This window comes from Syngnathus acus, chromosome 8, assembly GCF_901709675.1.
Source record: "Syngnathus acus chromosome 8, fSynAcu1.2, whole genome shotgun sequence".
Taxonomy (NCBI): Eukaryota; Metazoa; Chordata; class Actinopteri; order Syngnathiformes; family Syngnathidae; genus Syngnathus; species Syngnathus acus.
Genome location: NC_051093.1, coordinates 5020533 through 5038479, shown reverse-complemented (window position 1 = coordinate 5038479; position 17947 = coordinate 5020533). Strand labels below are relative to the sequence as shown.

Genomic DNA, 17947 nt, shown 5'->3' with positions numbered 1-17947 from the left:
GCCTTCACTTGGCCGCCCGCCAGCCTCAGCTAGGTCCGCCGTCGCGTCTCGAACCGAGGACGCATTGCTATCAGTACAGTGAGGGCTGCACTGCACAGTACTCGCTGTACGGCCTAACAAGAGGGCTGCAAGTTTGTTTAGCCATTGCACTGAATGTCCTTAGAATATAAACAGCCTCCCGTTTGTTTTACTTGATTAGAAAGAATGACTATCAAGGTCTTAGACAAACAATCAGTTGTGTTGGAAATGCACACATAGCTCATTGACTAGTCTTGACCTTTAATACTGTGGTGGGACGTGACAAAATACTGCACTTAACAAGTTTGCAGTTTAAAAAACACTATTTCTGTTACAGCTTGGGCCCAGCAAACAAGCTAGGATCCTGAGGCGCTGCGTGATTAGCAACATTTCTGCTCCACAGGTAAGTTAATTTTCTAGAAAATAAAAAATAGCTCTTTTTGACGTTTGACTCTGCCCCTAAAACATAAATATTCAAAGTGACGCCATTACGAAAAGTTATGCTAGGAAATGTAGCCGTGGCTATCATTATCTCATTAACCGTGCTAGCGTAGCATTGCTATTTTCTGGATATCTGGTCCAAAATATTCTAGATTTGTTGTATTTATACAAACAAACATGGGAATTCAAGTAGAAATTCAAACCACCCTTAGGCTTGGAATTTATACCAGATAAACGTACTTTTCGTTTGATCCTTGAACATTCTAAAACTAATTGGCTAAAAGGTACAGTGTGTTTCGTCAAGCGAGATGTTGATCTGACGGCTTAAAACCTGAAAATGGCTTTTCATGAAAGATCAAAAAGACAGGAATGTGTGCTGTCATCACGCCACACTGGGATAAACTCAGCAATGCGGAACATTGGGGGGGTCTAGTTCGAGACTAGCTTCATGCTAACATATACAGTGAAACGTCATAGATGGGCTAACAAAAATTAGCAGTGACGTTCTGTCTCTTCTCCATGCTGTTGATTAATTGTTAATGACTTTAAAAAATAAAATGTATTTGATAACATTTTCATTTGGCATACCAGCAGACAGTCGCGAGGGCTTTGACATTTTGACCAGGCCATGTTGTTTATTCTGTGTCACCGTTGCCCTTTTCCTTAGGTAATCAATGGCCTAGCCAAAAATCCTTCAAAGTCGCAGCGGTGCGCAAACAAAAAGACCACCATCATTGCCATCTTCTTTCTTTGTTGCTAATTGATGGATCCCCTTGGATGATTGCGACCCGAGTAATCCACAAAAGTCTTTTTCCCATCTCAGACCTTGGAGGGTCAAGTGGTCGTCGGCTGGCGGGGCTACCGAGTGGTCCTGGATGGCGCCCTTCTTTGAAGTGAAACAAAGACACCTGTAGCCATGGACGCCGGAGGGATATGCGGTGGCGAGGTTCGTTTTAAGGTCAGTGCAAGGTTCACACTTTAGAAACTTTAACTAACTGCGAACACTGAATAAGAAACACCACAGACTGGACAAAACAAAAGCGTCGATTCTTTATCCCATGCTGAACTCAGACTTGGACCCTTTCCAGAAACTTCACACGGAGGGTCTCGTACGTGCCCCCCACCTTTGATTCCGTGTATTAACTTACTAGACAGTTAAGTTGTGCATTGTACAGAACATAATGTGCTTTCTTTTCATGTGCGCTTAATGAATGTGAGAGAACACATTTGCAGAAAGTCCCAGCCTGGGTGGTACGCACTTACTGTATTGGGGGTCTGGGGGGTCCTTTTGACTTTTGTGACTTGGGAGGGAGACTACGAGGCATGAGAACAACAATGTGAGAATTTTCCTCTTTTTTTCTTTTCTCCTTTCTTCATATGGGCCACTTGCCTGCATGTTCAGTATTGGCTCTCCCAGTATAACGGAAGGGAACAAATTGCACTCTTTTCCCTTGAGGATTTGAACACACTCCAAAGTGAAATGGCTTCTCCCTTGTTTTGCTCTAGACACAAACAGATGCCGATCAATCGTCACTCAGTCGTAAAATAAACAAAAAAAAACTCCCCTGTCAATGACTATAAAGAAGACATAATATGAGTAAAACAAAAGTTGCACGAACGAAAGGAAAAAAAGTAATTTCACAAGAAAAGTTCAAATGTTATTAATCTGATAAAGCTAATGTTGCAAAAACATTTATTTTACAAGAAAAAAAGTCATTTTTAGAAAAGGAAAAAAGTCAATTAAGAAATTCTAAAAAAAAGTTGCTAATGCAGACAAAGTCCTAATTTTACTTGAAATTGAAAAAGGTAGCCTCACTTACGAAATGATAAAGTCAGTCTTTGTGCAAGTGTGAGATTCCCCGCCCCTCTGCTTCCAATCAGCGCTATATCGCTTGTTTGGCTAACACCATCTGCCGAAGGCCGGGCCCCAGCAGAGTGAAACTAAATCCAGATGCCTGCTTGCTATTTGGCAGCGCCGACCGGACCGGCAGTTCCGCGTCCGCCCAACGGGGGCCTCCGGCGACAACAACGCGTGGCGCTCGTACAGATGATCGCATGGGGCGAAACCTGACAAATATTGAATGACGCACGTTGAGATTCCGCTTAGACTGAGTCATCTGGATTGCGATTTACAGGGATTTCTCTTTGGGACTTACTGAAATATAATGGTTGAAGCAGTGGCCGCCGTCGCATTGAAATCGATGGAAGATTTAGTCAGTGTATTCTTTCTTATTGAAAATTGATTAAAAAAAATATTTTGGTACGGCTGGAATGGACTAAAAAGATTGAATAATGATGAGCACATTGATAGCATTTAGCATTAGCTAAAGTAATAAAACAACCACCAGCCATAAGATTGATTAGCAATACATTTTGTTATAAATAGTTCTTGGCGAGAAATTATTGTATTTGTGTTTGGCTGCTCTAAAATGCATCTTTTTTTTTTTTTTAACGAGGATTCACATTCGCATTTAAAAGCTTATTGCTAATCAACACTTTGGGATGAAGCACTCTGTGTTCCTTTTAATTGCACCACATAGTTGCTTTGAGCAGGTTTGCAGATATGGCCCTGGGGGAGCTTGCATTGATATAATGATAGCTTTTCTTTCTGCGTGCCCCGGTGGAGATAATCATCCTGCTTTTATTACAGAGCCTCACTCTGCCAAATCTCTCAACATCAAAACGTGAGATTACGCAAAAGTAAACACAGTTGTGCCTCCTATGTCGCACGGGTGGTCTGTTGCATTTGTGATATACATCCGATGGGAAATATTGTAGCCATAGGCTCCGATCCCATCATCATCACTCTGTGTGGTTAATATGGCCACAAGGGGATAATAAAAAGCATCGCTCGTGACGAAAGGCCAACAATATGGTGAGAAAACAAAAGTCCTCGAAAGGAGCTCTTACGCGCTCCCTGGATTCAACGCTTATCTGATCCCCCAAGGCCAAGCGAAGCCCGTTTTCATTTATTCAGTCTTTCTTGGACAAAAATGCTAAAGCCTGCTTTTCCAACTCAGCTTTGGTCATGGGAGGTGGTTTTTGACATCATTTGTTGAAATCATGTTGAGGTATACCTTGACTCAAACGTTTACAAGATTGTAACAACTTTTGTGTCTTCTTTTTATGATACACCATGGGCGTAGCTATAGTTTTATTTTTGGGGTGGCCAGGGTGACACAACACCTATTTGAGGTTCCTAAAATACACAACACACGCTTTCATAAATGTGCTAATTTTCCACGAAATGGGTGGGAAAATAAACTCCTTCGCTAAGCATGGTGTTGAAGCTTTTATTTCCAGGGAGCGAGGCAGAAAGATGTTTGTGGTGAGGAAGGCTGGAGCCTGCGCAGCTGATAAGAGCGCACAAGAACAATGGAAAGCAGGAGACACAGGGTAAAAAGGGGCCCACAAAGGGGGCGGCTGAAAGGCTGGAGCCGGAGTGGGAGGCACACGTCTGAGTGCATGCTGACTCGACCACTCTGAAAAGTGCACAACGTTTTTTGTTTGTGCAGCAACCCAACCTGTGTCACTGCTTTTAGCTTCATTTTTTTTATCGGACATTTTGAAACTGCATATCCTGTCCCTTGGCCAATCAGACGCCTGCTTTCACTTGTGTTCTCGCCATTGGTTGTCTGCCTCAACGAAACATGTTAATGCATTTTAGGTACGTTTGTACAAAAACGGGATTCGTTTACCTCGTACGATATGTGAAACATGTGGTCCTGTTCTGTGGTTTGGCATCTGGATTTTGCCTCGCTGGTGAGCGGTGGGTGCACCGCAAGGGTGTGGAAAGATAAATCTCAGAGAAAGTGCGGTTCTTAGCCAGATCTGGTGGCACGTCGACAACATGGGCCGCGCGCCACAACAAACAAAAGCAAAGTTTTGATCACACTACATGTGGGCGGCATATGGAGCGAAACTAAATACTTTTTTGGTCCAAGTTTGATTTGAGTAAGATATTGTCAACATTAAAAATATGTCATTTGTTCCATATTATCCGTGAATTAGTTTCATTTTACACCACGTTGAAAAACGTCTTTTTCCGTGAGATTTTGGCCAAGCTAATAGCAGCTAACTCACTTTGCGTGAAGGAGAATGGCAAAAACGATTTGGCCCAGTCTAAAGTGACATTGATAAATGATCCATGTGGAGGGGAAATTATACAATTTTAAAGGTTGACTACAGTTATGTCTTTGAGCAAAAGCAGTGTGAAGGCGTTACATCTTTTTTTTTACAGCGTACATCTGTGCTAAGCTAACCAGCTGTCATTTTAAAATTCCCCCTTACCATGAAACGTTATAAAACAGAGCTAGGATTATAAATGTTCACTTTTACGGCACAAGTTTTGTAGAGCCAAAACTTTTTTAAGCAGCAACTAAATCTTTTTGTTTGTTTACCGTAAAGGCTTTTCAGAGTATGAAGTAAATAAGCCTTATCAGATGTGCTGTTATCTGATGTTAAGCTTTCTGGCAAATAGAGGTCGAGCAGAAGCACACAGACTGGTCGGTGAGTGGGTTGCTATTTATTAGTTAATAACCGCAAGGGCTTTCTGCATTGTTATAAAAAAAAAAGAACATCCAAGTGTAGCTCAAATTTGTCTTTTTGCTGGCTTTTTGTTGATTATAGCAGGGGAGTTTTGGGACCTTCCCTAATGTGACTTTCAAGTTGTACATTCTCTACCTCATCTCAAGGCCTTTGAGATATTCCTGTATGAGAGTTCACATTTGCGTCAGGAGCTTTTACCGGAATGAGACAAGGCAGAGCCACTCTGTTTCCTGGAAGGAATAACAAGATGAAGACATGACACTGGAGGATTGTTCTGCGCTTTTTCATCTTCCGAACCTCTAAGGGATTTTTTTTTTTTCCGCGATGTCACTTGAAGAAGACCAGATTCCTCGTTGTTAACTCAATGACGCCCAGAGGTCATCAGCATCCATCGAGCGGAAGATGCATGTCCTGTTTATTGCCCATAAAGATGGTTAACATTTCCCCCCCTGCTGTCTTCTGCTCCCTTGAACAAGCACAGGTTCCCCAATTGAATTCTCCACACTGCGGAGGCCTCCAGCCTTTCCCAGCACACACAGAATTCGGACGCACACATCAACGGGTCGGGAGTCCAGGAGCTCTTTGTTCCCTTGTTCAAAGGCTTCCTCGTACTTCCTTTCTATTGAGGACGTGGAGCCATCAGTCACAACATTTGGGACAATTGCACAATGTCATGCCGATCAATAGCTGTCTGGGAAATGCCCAATTTTCCCTGGATACATCGACGTTTTGAAACCTACATTGTGTACTTATTTGCTATTAATCAACCTTTTGTGTAGCTACATGTTAATTAATTCAACAAATCTGTTAAAACCTAAATAAAATTAGATAATATAATACTGGGGTGCCTTGAGATGCAAATAATTTTTTTTCTGTGATCAGGCTTCTAACCCTAAAATCAGCTTCCCCCATTGAAAGGAATGGAAATGACACTAATCCATTTCAGCCTTCTCCAAAACAGTATAATATATAATAAGGAAAATAGTACTTTATTTTTTTAGTCCATGATTATAATATTCAGTAAAAATAATCAATAGTCTGTCACCGGTTTTACTAATTAAGTGGTCATTATGCTACAAAAGTCGTCGTTCTTTGCAGAGGATAAAGAATGTATGCCTGTGAGTATTGCTCTATAATGTATGTTTATTATGTGTTGCTGCACTATTTGTATTCAAATATCCATTGCTTTAAAAGTATTACTCCGCCACATTTATTGTGTTTTGACGGTTGGCATTTATTTATTTATTTATTTTACTCAAAGACGTCGAGGAAGTTCAGTAGAAGTACAGCTAATTCGACACAGCGCAAGCAAGAAGACTTTTAACGAGAGCGAAAGCTCCGAGTTGAGTTAGAGGGGAAGAGTGAGTTTCCGAGGAAAGCAAGTCTCTGACGTTGATTAAAGACGGTGGATGTCATGAAAAAGTAATGAGCTTGTTCTCTACCCGGCCGTCCTTGAAAGGGCGCGTGAGCTTACTTAAAAAAAAAAAAGTAATAATATGCTGGAGCTGGAAAACATCAGCTGACCGAAGGTGCTTTGTTGGCAGCTCTCTCCTTTACGGATCACCGCCGTTTCCAGACTAAACAAGCTCCTTTTTTTTTTTCCTGTTTTTGTTTTAGCGGATAGAGCATTTATATGAAGGCTGCAATACAAAAGCAAGGCATATAAACAGAGCTGTACAGACACAAACACACAGAGGCTGCTGCGGATTCGCTCGAGCACAACATGCTGACAGCCAAGCACTTTTTTTAGAGGGCGACCTCACCGCAACATCAAACTGGCCAATGTGTGTGCTGCAGGTGTGGGACAACCAGGCACTTTTCTCCCAACTGTCAAATTTACTGTCGGAATTAATAGGCCAAATCTAAAAAATACTTGATGGGTCTGACGACGCAGCCCGAATGTCAGCCCTTCCACATCTTAGGCCACCGATGTTGACGCATGATGGGCGAAGCCGCTTTCCAACTCACATAAATCTCGTGATGGTATTTAGCTAGTGCCAGGCTGTTTTATGAATAAAACCTTGAGACATTACCCAACTAGTCCTATGGGGGTTGTTTCCCTGCAAAAAAAGAAAAAAACAATGCGTCACATGCTAAGAAAGTTTGACTAAGTACAATTTGACAAAACGAGTTGCATAAAAAATATATGGAATAGGTTGGGAAAATCTCTCGTGTAATTTTCCGCAGTCCATTTTTAATGCCATTTTTTTCTATTTAGCAATATGATATCTATTAAACTCATTGAATAAAAGCTTACTTTCGAAAAAAAAACAAGACTAGACAGGTCCGATAGGATATACCAGCGTGTATTTGAACCCTTTCACTAACTGCAAGACTCATTTGATCCATCAAGTTGGTAAGGAATGAAAAACTACATAGGTGCAAAAAAAAAAAAAAAACAAGACCAGACAGGTCTGATGGTGTCGCGGCATGTATATATGTACGCTCACCGACCACGGCACGAATTCGTGTACTTTCCCGTCAGACCCGTCAAAATCGTTGCTAGACGCCAAGTAAAAAAAAATTCTGTCAAGAAAAAAAATTGTTATATATGCAATGTTGTTTCCCGCAAGCGACAGAAAAAAACCTTCCTGCTGTCTGCAGCCGGCGAGCTTTATGAACTTTGAGGTCAGTGGGAGGGGGAAAATGACCGAGGGGTCCGAGCCAAAGACGGAGCAGGGGTCCAGAAAGGCCGGAGCGTTCTGAAAGGCCCCAAGCGCACAGCTGTGTATGGACAGCCTCCCGCTGTTTGGAGCCCATCCACCACAACAGCTCGCTAATCCCTCTTAGATCTGCTCGTCGGCACCCGTGCAAGCGCCAAAACTTTTTTCGTGGGTCTATCAGATTTGATTGAGAAACTACCACCCGATGAGGACACAAACATCCATAAGTGACCTTTTAGTAGGAGTAGGAGGCTAGGAAGAACAAACAGCCTTTGAGAAGTAACACATGAAGGTGATGACATGCTGTGAAGCTTCTTTTGTGCTGCTGGAGGCCTTTTTCTCGCATCAAAGGGATGCGGAAATCACAGGAGGCAAAATAATGTTAGCCAGAGTTAGCAAACAACATTTCGGCGGGACAATGTTTTTGGCTCTAAAGACCAGCGGCCATGACTCAAAGCAGGAGCAGCACATACAAATGGAAAAAATGCATCCTGACCTAAATCCCATTGAAAATATTTGGGTAAATCAGGAGAAGAAAAAAAAAGACTTGTGACTCTCCAGCATGGAAAGAATTTACTATTTTGCAAGAAGCCTCTAGATGGTTACAATAATTGCTCGTCGTACGGCTTCTGCTGTTGTTTACACACTCGGCATTCCTCAGGGCCGCAAAGTGTGACCGCGACTTTACTGAAAATACCATACAGTACTTTTCCAACGTAACCCCATAAGTGGTTTATGTACAAGAGGATTTGACAAGCGACCCAGACTACTTTGACCAAAGAAGACAGCTGACCACGACTGGATCTTTTACTTTGTATAAGGATACTTTCACTGTCGACTAAAAATCGAAGATAATGTCGCTTCGTGTATGTTTTTGGCATCTACGGTACATCCCGGCAAGCTTGGCACCTCCTCTTTGAACCCGCCCACCACCAGCTGATCCTTCACTTATTCCAGGAATTCTGTTTAACAATGCGGGCCTCTCTGTATAGCCAAAACCACATGTTGTCCATATTCTGGATAGCCCAAAAATAATTCATACATTGGTGAATTTTTTTGTTGCTTAGGATAATATTAAAATCTACTGTATCAGAAGATATATATTTAAAAATATATTTCTATTGAGACTTTTGAAATTAAACATGAAGCAAAGAAAACCCCATGGGGCAGATAACAGACCCTTGAGGGATACCACATTGCAAAACCTTTGTGATATCAAATGGAGACAACCCACATGGTCAATTTTAACATCTTATTCCTCTTCATTACTTTGATTTCCAAATTTTCATGCAATCTCTTACTGCTTATTTGAGTGTAAACAGGGACAAAGGTTGTTGGTCCCAACAAAGATTTATCGCTACTATTTTTAGCATCTCTCTGCGGAAGCATAAAAGTTGAGGGATCTTTCCAGGCCCGATGGTGGAAATGAGACAGATGGAAGCAGAATATTAAAATTCATCATTAAAACTCTTTCCAAAATATCAGACATAAGATTTTGGAATATTAATCTTAAAATGTGTAGGGCCTGTTGGGTGCTTTTTCTATACAATCTGTCATGAACTTTGAACACACAATCAGCAGTGCATATGCTGACCACAAATAAATGTTTTAACCTTTAAGTTCCTGGAACCAACCAAAAGGGAAAAAAACAGTACTGTATATTAAACTTATTTTTGTTCATGTGCTTAGCTCATGTGATATCTGGCAACTTATTGCATAACAAAACCAAAATTGACTTTATTCATCCCAACAATATTTGCTTGTCGCTTGAGTGCTTGAAGTTAAAATAAGACAAGACATCAAAAGTCCCAAAAAATGTGCGTCCTTCGGTTGCTGGCAACATTCTGGGACTTTCTGCTGGAATTATCTCCGAGGTGCTAATGTGACAAGTGCATTGTAGCCACAAACAAGTCAGTGTAGTCCTTAGAACTCGTGTCTGTGACCATCTGGTGCCAAAGTCATTACGCAAACACCTTGACGTGCATCTGGGACGGACGAAGCAAAGATTTCAATTTATAAACAGGCGGCGTGTGCAGACGAACGCCTCGCTGTGCTCTTAAGCCGTCCGAGAATAGGGAGAGATTTTAGCGCTTGCTTGCGGATCACATGGATTGTTACCCTTAAGACATTCCACATTAACATTAACAACCAAACTCCTCCCCAGATGCAGAAAATGAACACATCCACTCCCCGTCAAAGGTATTGGGACAATGAGGCCGCTCCCCTTCGGCAGATCAAATGATTTCTCAATAGGGTTTAAGTCTGGGGATTGAATTTTGGACCCTGATCAAGATTTTCATTGTAAGAGTATTTTATTATTATAATTAGCGCTATTGTAGGCCTGTTGAGTATGTCATACTGTCTACTCTCAATACACAAACTGATGACACAGTGTTGTAAAGATTTGGTTTGTAGTCACACTAATCACAATACGGTGCCGTCTATGTTTAATCACAGTTCAATGAGATAAACACTTGGCTTTCTTGTGTCACGCGAGCTTGCTCTAAAACCCAAGCCTATGCATAATACATTTCCATTAGTCCTCCGGATAAGAAGATTAGTGAATTAAAGATTTAGCATCCTCCGTCTTTTAATTAAATAGAATACAAATGCTGACAAGTTTGTTGTTACAATCGAGGGATCATGAAAATAATCTAGCAGATTTGAATGTTTAGGTAAGATTGGCTGGAATATTTGTTGCAGCGTTCTCTCATGCTCATTTAGTGCGGCTGTTTAACCTCAATAGTACAAATGAGTGAAGAGGTCACTTATTTGAATCTTGCTGAAATAATGAGAAATGTTATTTTATAATTTTGTAACTATGACTACGATGTTGGCGCAGGCGCGCATTTGTTTGAGATTGTTGTTTTGTTCGAATGAGACATTTTATGAGTTGAACGGATGCCAGCGCTGTGTTTCTTAAGTGTGGCGCCGGTCAACAGGTTATCAGCCATGGCTCAGGCGGCTTATCCCAAAGTACAGTAATTAAACTTTTGGAAACCCTGTTGATTTATTTACAATCTCTTTTGTTTTGTGCAATACAGTCATATTTGTTTTTATATAAAAAAAAAAAAAAAACACTCATAAAATGGTGTTTTGGGGTGCAGGAACTAATGAGTTTTTAATTAATTATTTTTTTAAACGGGCATACATCTCCAATAAACGTCTTCCGTGAAAAATAAATGAAAAAAAAAAAAGTAATTTGCCTGAATCCAATGTGCGTTTGCGCAACACAGTCCCTTTCTTAACGCCCCGCCCCCTAAGCAACTACCCAATCAGAGCCGAGAACGTCCTCCGGGGCTCGCGACCGGAGATGAAGCGGGGGGGGCAGGGGGAGGCTGGTGGGCTGTGGGGGAGGGTCACGTGTGTACACATTGTAACGCTCGTAAGCGTCTCCAGTGGACGGCCCACTCTTTTCAGAACAAGCTTCGTCGCAAAAGTTGCTGCCACGAATGGAGTAAAACGATATATTTTTTTGTTTGCTTCTGTAAAGGATTAAGGAACGCCGACCAGGAGTGCTTTTCGGGACGTTTCTTCTCCAAATGCAGCGATTGAGAAATGCCTGTCGAAATGCTACATCCTGACCCGATGCCTCCGTAGATTACTCCGAGCAAGTCTCAAACGTCTCTGGTGAGTCCCCCCCCCCCAGACTTTTTACCCCCTTTTCCACTTTCTGATGTTTTTCCCTCCAAGGTTCCCACACCAAAAAAAAGTCGGTTTTCTTTTAGTTTCGTTTCGTTAATTTTTTACACGCGTGTAGTAGTAGTAATAGTAGTAGTAAACAATGGTGGAAAATGCTGACTAAACGGTGACAGCTGGTCACAATTTGTTCTGTGGCATCAAGTGCGATGGAGCGATTATCGTACTGTTTATTTCCGTTATAACATACAATATGACAATTTTAAGTTTACATTATTTGTAAGGACATTTTTTTATCATACACTCTGGACCCAAAATCGGACGTCAAATCCTTGCAGAGGTCATTAAACTATATGTTGATACCAGGGAAAGTGTCGTTTAATGGTTCCGGTTGAGTCTTGAGCTGCCAAAACCTGACGAAAAGGTTCAAAGTATTAGAAAACAGCTCTCACTACTCCACAATAAGAAGGAAAACATGTAGATGTCTTTGCATAGAGAGAATAGACTGTGCAGGTGTACCTAATTTTGTGGCCCGTGAGCGTATTTATTACGTTAGGTTTCCCCCCCTCTTCGCCCCTGTAACGCAGTGGTCTCAAACTCATTTTATGTTGGGTAGCCTGGCGCTGGGTGTGTCTTGGCCACATTAAGTATTCCACAAAAAAGTCTAATCCAGTCTTTTCAATCCAGTAACTACTACTACAACAAAAAAAGTCAATTTAACAGCAGCAGAAAAGTAGTAATGGTAAACAGATGACTGAAAAGTGAAAGCTACAGTTTGATCAAATACTTGTGCTGTCATCATCTCGCTCAGCAAATTAAAACGGCGCCTGAGATTTGAGGCCACCTGCCAGCCTGGCCGCCCGGTATCGTCCTCGACTTCATCCACGTGACCAAAAGGCGACGTGAGGCGTTGTGGCTTAGGTGCACCTAAGCCTGCTTTGTGCCGAACTGTTGAACTCCGGTGAACGGCTGGAGAGAAGTCACAACTCAAAAAAAAAAACGTGCCTGTCGTTCGTTATCTTCAAGTTACGTATGACGGAACTGACAAAATGGCCAACGGGAGATCTTATCACAAAAGTCATGGTGGTAGAAGTGACTCATTTTAACCAGCCTTGGATCGGATGGTTTATGATTCTACCACCATGTCTGATAAGCTTTGGGGACTCTAAAAACATAACTTGGGGATTTTTTTTCTAAATTCTTTAAGAAATATCTTGGTGGTTGCAGTGCAGTTCTTTTGCTGTCGATTACACACCAAGAAGGGATGTCTGCAACATTTGTTTGTGTGTGTGTGTGTGTCTTTTTTTTTTTAAAATATGCAATCATGTGACATAATCCAGTCATTTCTCAGAAGGCTCTGCAAATTCCGGTAAGGACGCAAGACTGTAAAACGAAGGGCGTGGAGCACGGCGTGTCACACGCATTATAACACGCGGAGCACATGGGGGTCACTCTTACGACATCGTGTTTGGTGGGGTCCTCGCCATCTGGGAAATATTTCATCCCGTCACTCCTGACGCACAGGAAGTTCAGACTGCAGTTACGTGCGAGGACAACCAACGCAAGATGTCTTCCTTGTGTTGTTATTGCCGAGGCTTGAGAAGCAAGTGCAAAACTTTTGCAGTTTCTGATGACAGAGGAAAGCACAATAAGTGATTTAAGATGAAAGAGACAAAGCTAAGCTAGCTAGTGTTTATCTTACGTGGGAGCTGCAATTACGGTTGTCAACTTCTCATTGTCAATTTCGATTTGCGAGACACATCACGCTTTCAAGCTAACCGCTCGTTCCGCTATTTGTGTTTGTTCCCTAATTGGCCATTGTTGCGTTTCTTGCCAAAGCCACCACAAGTTTGTCGAACTCGATGCTGACCACAGGCGCGACAAATATGCAGTTGTTGATATTGAACAGGTTTAACTGGGACGTTTGTTTTCTAAGCAGATCAGGTCAGTAAATAAAAGACATGCTGTTTGGCATGTGGCAAATAATTTTCCAAATATGAGGCAATATAATTATGCATGCTTTAATCTGCTTATTTCTCACACCAAGTTAAAAAAACAAACCACAAAAACCTGCTAGATTATTGCGAAACCACCGTCGAGAGCCTTATGAAAATTCGCATAGATGCGATACTAATTAGAAACCTTAAAATGAGACAACAGGGATGAGCCAACTATCTTCTAATATCAATGAGGATGTGGAAACCATTTTCACATTTGCATGCATCAGCGCACGTTAAAGCATCATTTTTTTGCTTCCTCTCAATTGTTCTTTTTGTCAATTTCATTTGTGGTAATTCTATAGCCGATTTCCCCTATGTGGTCTTAATTTGTTAAAGGGAGCCTGCTGCCCCATATCGAATTGCGTAAATAAAATCAACACCATACCCCTGCGTCCTAATCAACTTTACGATACATTCCGCAATGCAGTTTGCGTTTAAGGAGACGACGATTAGCAAGCTAATTGCCGTGCGAGCTTTTCACTCAAGTAAAGCGCTTGTAAATGCCGCGGGCCGAGCAGCTCCGCTGCGGGTGAAAACCGACTTTTGTCGAGAGTAACCGGAGACGCTCTTCCTGCTGACCCTGTTTCCAGTCCAACCGCTTTGACTCCCAGTCTCAGCCACAGCCTCATTATAGCCCGTTGGAGTAGCGCAGAGACGAACTGACGTCTCCGCCTCCCCTAGGCCAAAACAGACCCTTAGTAGTGGCTCTTACGTAAGTCAAGGAAGAGGAATGCTTCCCGTCCTTACTGGAAATGCGACCTTGCAAAACCAAGCAGATTTCCTGCACTTTGTTGTAGATTAGCGCAAGTTTTGCTTCCGAGTTGATTTTCCTCATCATCAGGGTTTTTGTAAAGAGGCCAAAGTTGCAAAGGACCAAATTAAGCCCAGTGAAAATAAACAAGAGCTTTGGCTCGATTCCCCGACGCTCCCCCGGTCATTTTCCTTGACCCGGCCTTGAACTCCCAGACGGCTCAGAGTGACTTCTTCACCGCGGCCTGCTTCATATTTCACTCTTAATAAATCTAGTCGTCGCCATGTGTCAAGAGGAAGATTCAAAGCGCTTCTCGCTAAGTTGCCAAAAATTCCTCGCATATATCAGCCCGTGTTGTCAATGCAGGATTCCTCGCAGTCTGAAGCCGAGACACTAAATACAGCGACGCCTCCATTTAGTAATTCGTCAAATAATCTGATTAAAAAAAAAAGGATTTTATCGACACAGCTTGTATTGTTGTGACATGGGTGTCAGCAAATTTGATTGACAACCTGTTACTTATTTGGCCACGCCCCTAATGGCACACAAACGTGAGTACCGTACAATCATTACATTTCAGAAAACCCTTTTTTTTTTTTTTTTTTTTTTTTTTTTTTTTTACATGCTCTTGCAGTGCCCTTCATAATTGTTGTGGCACCAAGAGAATAAGTTGAATTGTGAATTGGGCCATGAATGCCATTGTCTTGGGAACCATGCGGAAAGCAGCAGGCCTGCACGTGACAGCGAGGTGGGAAAGAAGCTCGCGGGGGTGTCAAACAATTCCGTTTTGTGCGGCGCCACCAGAACAAGGCCTTCTTCATTTACTGTGGCCCGCCTGGTGTGCGCCCCGAGATGTTGAGATTTCTGCCTGCTAGCTTCGCATGTTGATCTTTGAGTTCCTCAAGACTGAATGTTCCCTCTCCTTGATTGTGATTGCAGTCCACCTCCTCCGGGGTCCAGCGATGTGGATCTGCGTGGTTTACAATGAGACGGAAACCAGCGTGGACTTCCGTCTGTGCCAGGACTTTGGACTCATCCTGTCCGTGTTATCGCTGGTCTACCTGCTGGTGTGCTTCCCGCTGGGCCTGTGCTACAACGTGCTGCTGGTGGCCGTCAACCTCTCCAACAAGGTATCCATGACCATGCCCGACGTCTACTTTGTCAACATGGCCATCGCGGGCCTGGTGCTCAACGCGGTGGCGCCCGTGGAGCTGCTCAGCTCCACCTTCACCCGCTGGCACGCGTGGGAATACACCAACGAAGTGTACATCACGCTGCTCATCCTCTTCAACATCTCCTCGCTGGTCATCATGTATTCCACCACGCTGCTCAGTTTGGACTATTACATCGAGCGGGCCCTGCCGCGCACCTACATGTCCAGCGTGTACAACACCAAGCACGTGTGCGGCTTCATCTGGGGCGGCGCCGTGCTCACCAGCTTCTCCTCGCTGCTTTTTTACGTGTGCAACCACATCTCCACCAAGATGGTGGAGTGCTCCAAGATGCAGAACAAGGAGGCGGCCGACGCCATCATGATGTTCATCGGCTACGTGGTGCCCGCCGTGGCCGTCCTGTACGCCTTTGCGCTCATCCTGCGCATCCGGAAGGAGTCCACGCCGCTGGACCAGGACTCAGCCCGCTTGGACCCATCCATCCACCGGCTCCTTTTAGCTTCCGTGTGCGTGCAGTTTGTGCTGTGGACTCCGTATTACGTGACGCTCCTGGTGCACACTGTGGCCGGCACGCCCGGGTACGCGGGCGGGTCACGCTACCTGCCCACCTACTACTTCCTACGCTGCGTGTCCAAGCTGCTGGCGTTTTCCAGCAGCTTCGCCATGCCGCTCATGTACCGCCAGATGAACAAAAACTTCTCCAACAAGCTGCGGCGGCTGCTAGCCAGGTTGCACTGCCGAGACCAGTCTTGTCCACATGAACGCTCCACAGTGCAGCAAGTGGTCACGTGAAGCACCCCCCCCCCCCCCCAGCACTTATCTAACGTCCCTCCAGAGCCAGTATCTCGCCCTCGCCGTTTTGGACTGCGTTAAAGCGCGACATAGCAAACTGTGGAATTTCCTGTCACCTTCCGGAACGCGAGCCGACGGATCCAAGAAACCACTAAGTGCTGCCATTTTGTGTGTGTGTGTGTGTGCGTGCGTGTGTGTGTGTTTGACCAAGGGAAGCTCTCCACTAAGTCACTTTGGCTGCATATCGGCTCTCAGCTCCCCCAGCAGTGCAGCGGCCTGACATCCTGGCAATGTGATGAACATGCGAATGTCACCGTACATTCATTAAGCTCTTCTTCAATATGACGTCTCCCCCTCCCGAGTTGCAGCTTGAAATGAAGTCATTGTGCAAGGAACACATTAGCTAGCTCTGTTCTTTACGCACGACGTATCACAAAAGACAAGCTGCTCAGCCTTTAAGTTAACTCCAACTTGAAGGTCTCTTCTTGGATTGCGTTTTCACTCTGCTGCCAGAATTCCATTGTTGTGGTGCCAGAACGCTGCCATTTAGTTTGGGTACAGGAAATAAATGTTGGCATTGCGGAAAAAGATGTATAACATGTGTAGGCTGCTCTACACTCTCGTAAAGCCTCGAAATGTGTTAACACCTGCAGAGGCTCTCTCGCTTCGATGCCAAAATTCTGCCATTAAGTTGAAACTACAAATTAATTTTGTGCAATGCCAAACTTTGCTCGAATGCCCTCCAAATGGCAGCGTTTTGAAGGAATCGTTACCTTGGATTTTGAAAAATGCCTTCACGTCTAAATACCGAACCCTACACCCTCGTTTGTTGTTCGGGGTTCATACATAACCGCTTTACCTCATTTCCAAGCAAATCATCAAATCCAGACCAAGAATTTGGCTCCAGTTGTAAGCTCCTTAGCATTTGCTCTGTTCAGCTAGCACTTGCTACCAAAGCTGTGTTTGCAAATGTAGTCTTTAATCATGTTTTTGGAAACAGTGCGCACTTGAGTACTCACCACTAGTACTTTTGAACTTTTGTTAAAATGTAGAAAACTGCACATCTCGCCTTTCGGCAGCGCTTCACTATGGGAAGTTCGGGTAAGGTTACAGTTTGGTTTTATTAGCTCTACCGGCATCGCATCCATTTTAGAAACTCTCTTAGGAGATGTGACGAGCCTTTTCTGACACTCATCAGTTAATCATTAGCTGCTCAAAGTTCATTGTAGCTCTTCATACAGTGCTGTATACTGTAGCCACGTTGCACATCAACTTGTGGGGCATTTATTAAATTGACCTCCCAGAAATACCTGCCATATTCTGAGATATGACACGTAACGTTTAATTGAAGAAGTCAACACCATTTTGGAACCTTTACAAGCTGCTGTCTGTCTGGATGAATTGTGGAAGACGGTGTTTTTCCTCACCATGTAGCCACAGCGCCATCTGTTGGCCAACACGTATATCATTTGGAATTCTGGCTGCATTTAGGATCCAGACTAGCCGTTTATTTCAGCTTCAACAGCCTCAAAGTTCTCAGTTCTAGTCAGATGCAATGTTCTTACGTTCAACGGCAAAACCTCAGAGGGTCCAAACGAGTCCACTTGTGCTTTTATTCCCCCCCTCTGCGTTTGAGTGACTATGATGCAAAATGATTGTGTATATATTGTGAGCGATCGATATACTGTACTGTTGGGTGCTCTTTGAACACATTCAGTATTTTGTTGTTGTTTTTCCCCAGAGATTTATCTAGATTCTCTAAGTAATCTACTTTCATCTGAGTCAAAGACTGAATAAAATCATAAACTAACTAATCATCCTTGTGTAACTCAGTCACTTTATTAGGTAGACTTGGGTAATACCATATTTAAAATGCTCTCTCCTGAGAGACTCTGTATTTAATAATACGTTTATTGTGTGTTT

General features: G+C 43.3%; 1 protein-coding gene across 3 annotated transcripts; it reads left to right on the top strand.

The window, feature by feature from the left end:
* The first annotated feature begins 72 nt into the window (after positions 1-72).
* On the top strand, positions 73-17839 carry gpr146 (G protein-coupled receptor 146). 3 transcript variants are annotated; one of them, XM_037256871.1, is made up of 5 exons: positions 73-131; positions 356-421; positions 1283-1417; positions 11164-11300; positions 15000-17839. In XM_037256871.1, the coding sequence occupies exon 5, from the start codon at positions 15023-15025 to the stop codon at positions 16022-16024; it is 1002 nt and encodes a 333-aa protein (XP_037112766.1). In that variant the 5' UTR covers positions 73-131; positions 356-421; positions 1283-1417; positions 11164-11300; positions 15000-15022; the 3' UTR covers positions 16025-17839. The 3 variants fall into 3 exon arrangements, with proteins under 3 accessions (XP_037112766.1, XP_037112767.1, XP_037112765.1); XM_037256872.1 differs by lacking the exons at positions 73-131; positions 356-421 and having other exon boundaries at positions 1164-1417; XM_037256870.1 differs by lacking the exons at positions 73-131; positions 356-421; positions 1283-1417 and having other exon boundaries at positions 11006-11300.
* The last annotated feature ends 108 nt before the right edge of the window (positions 17840-17947 follow it).

Bases quoted from the DNA above. Each gene is read 5' to 3' on its own strand.
- gpr146 (XM_037256871.1), top strand. From the start codon at position 15,023: ATGTGGATCTGCGTGGTTTACAATGAGACGGAAACCAGCGTGGACTTC.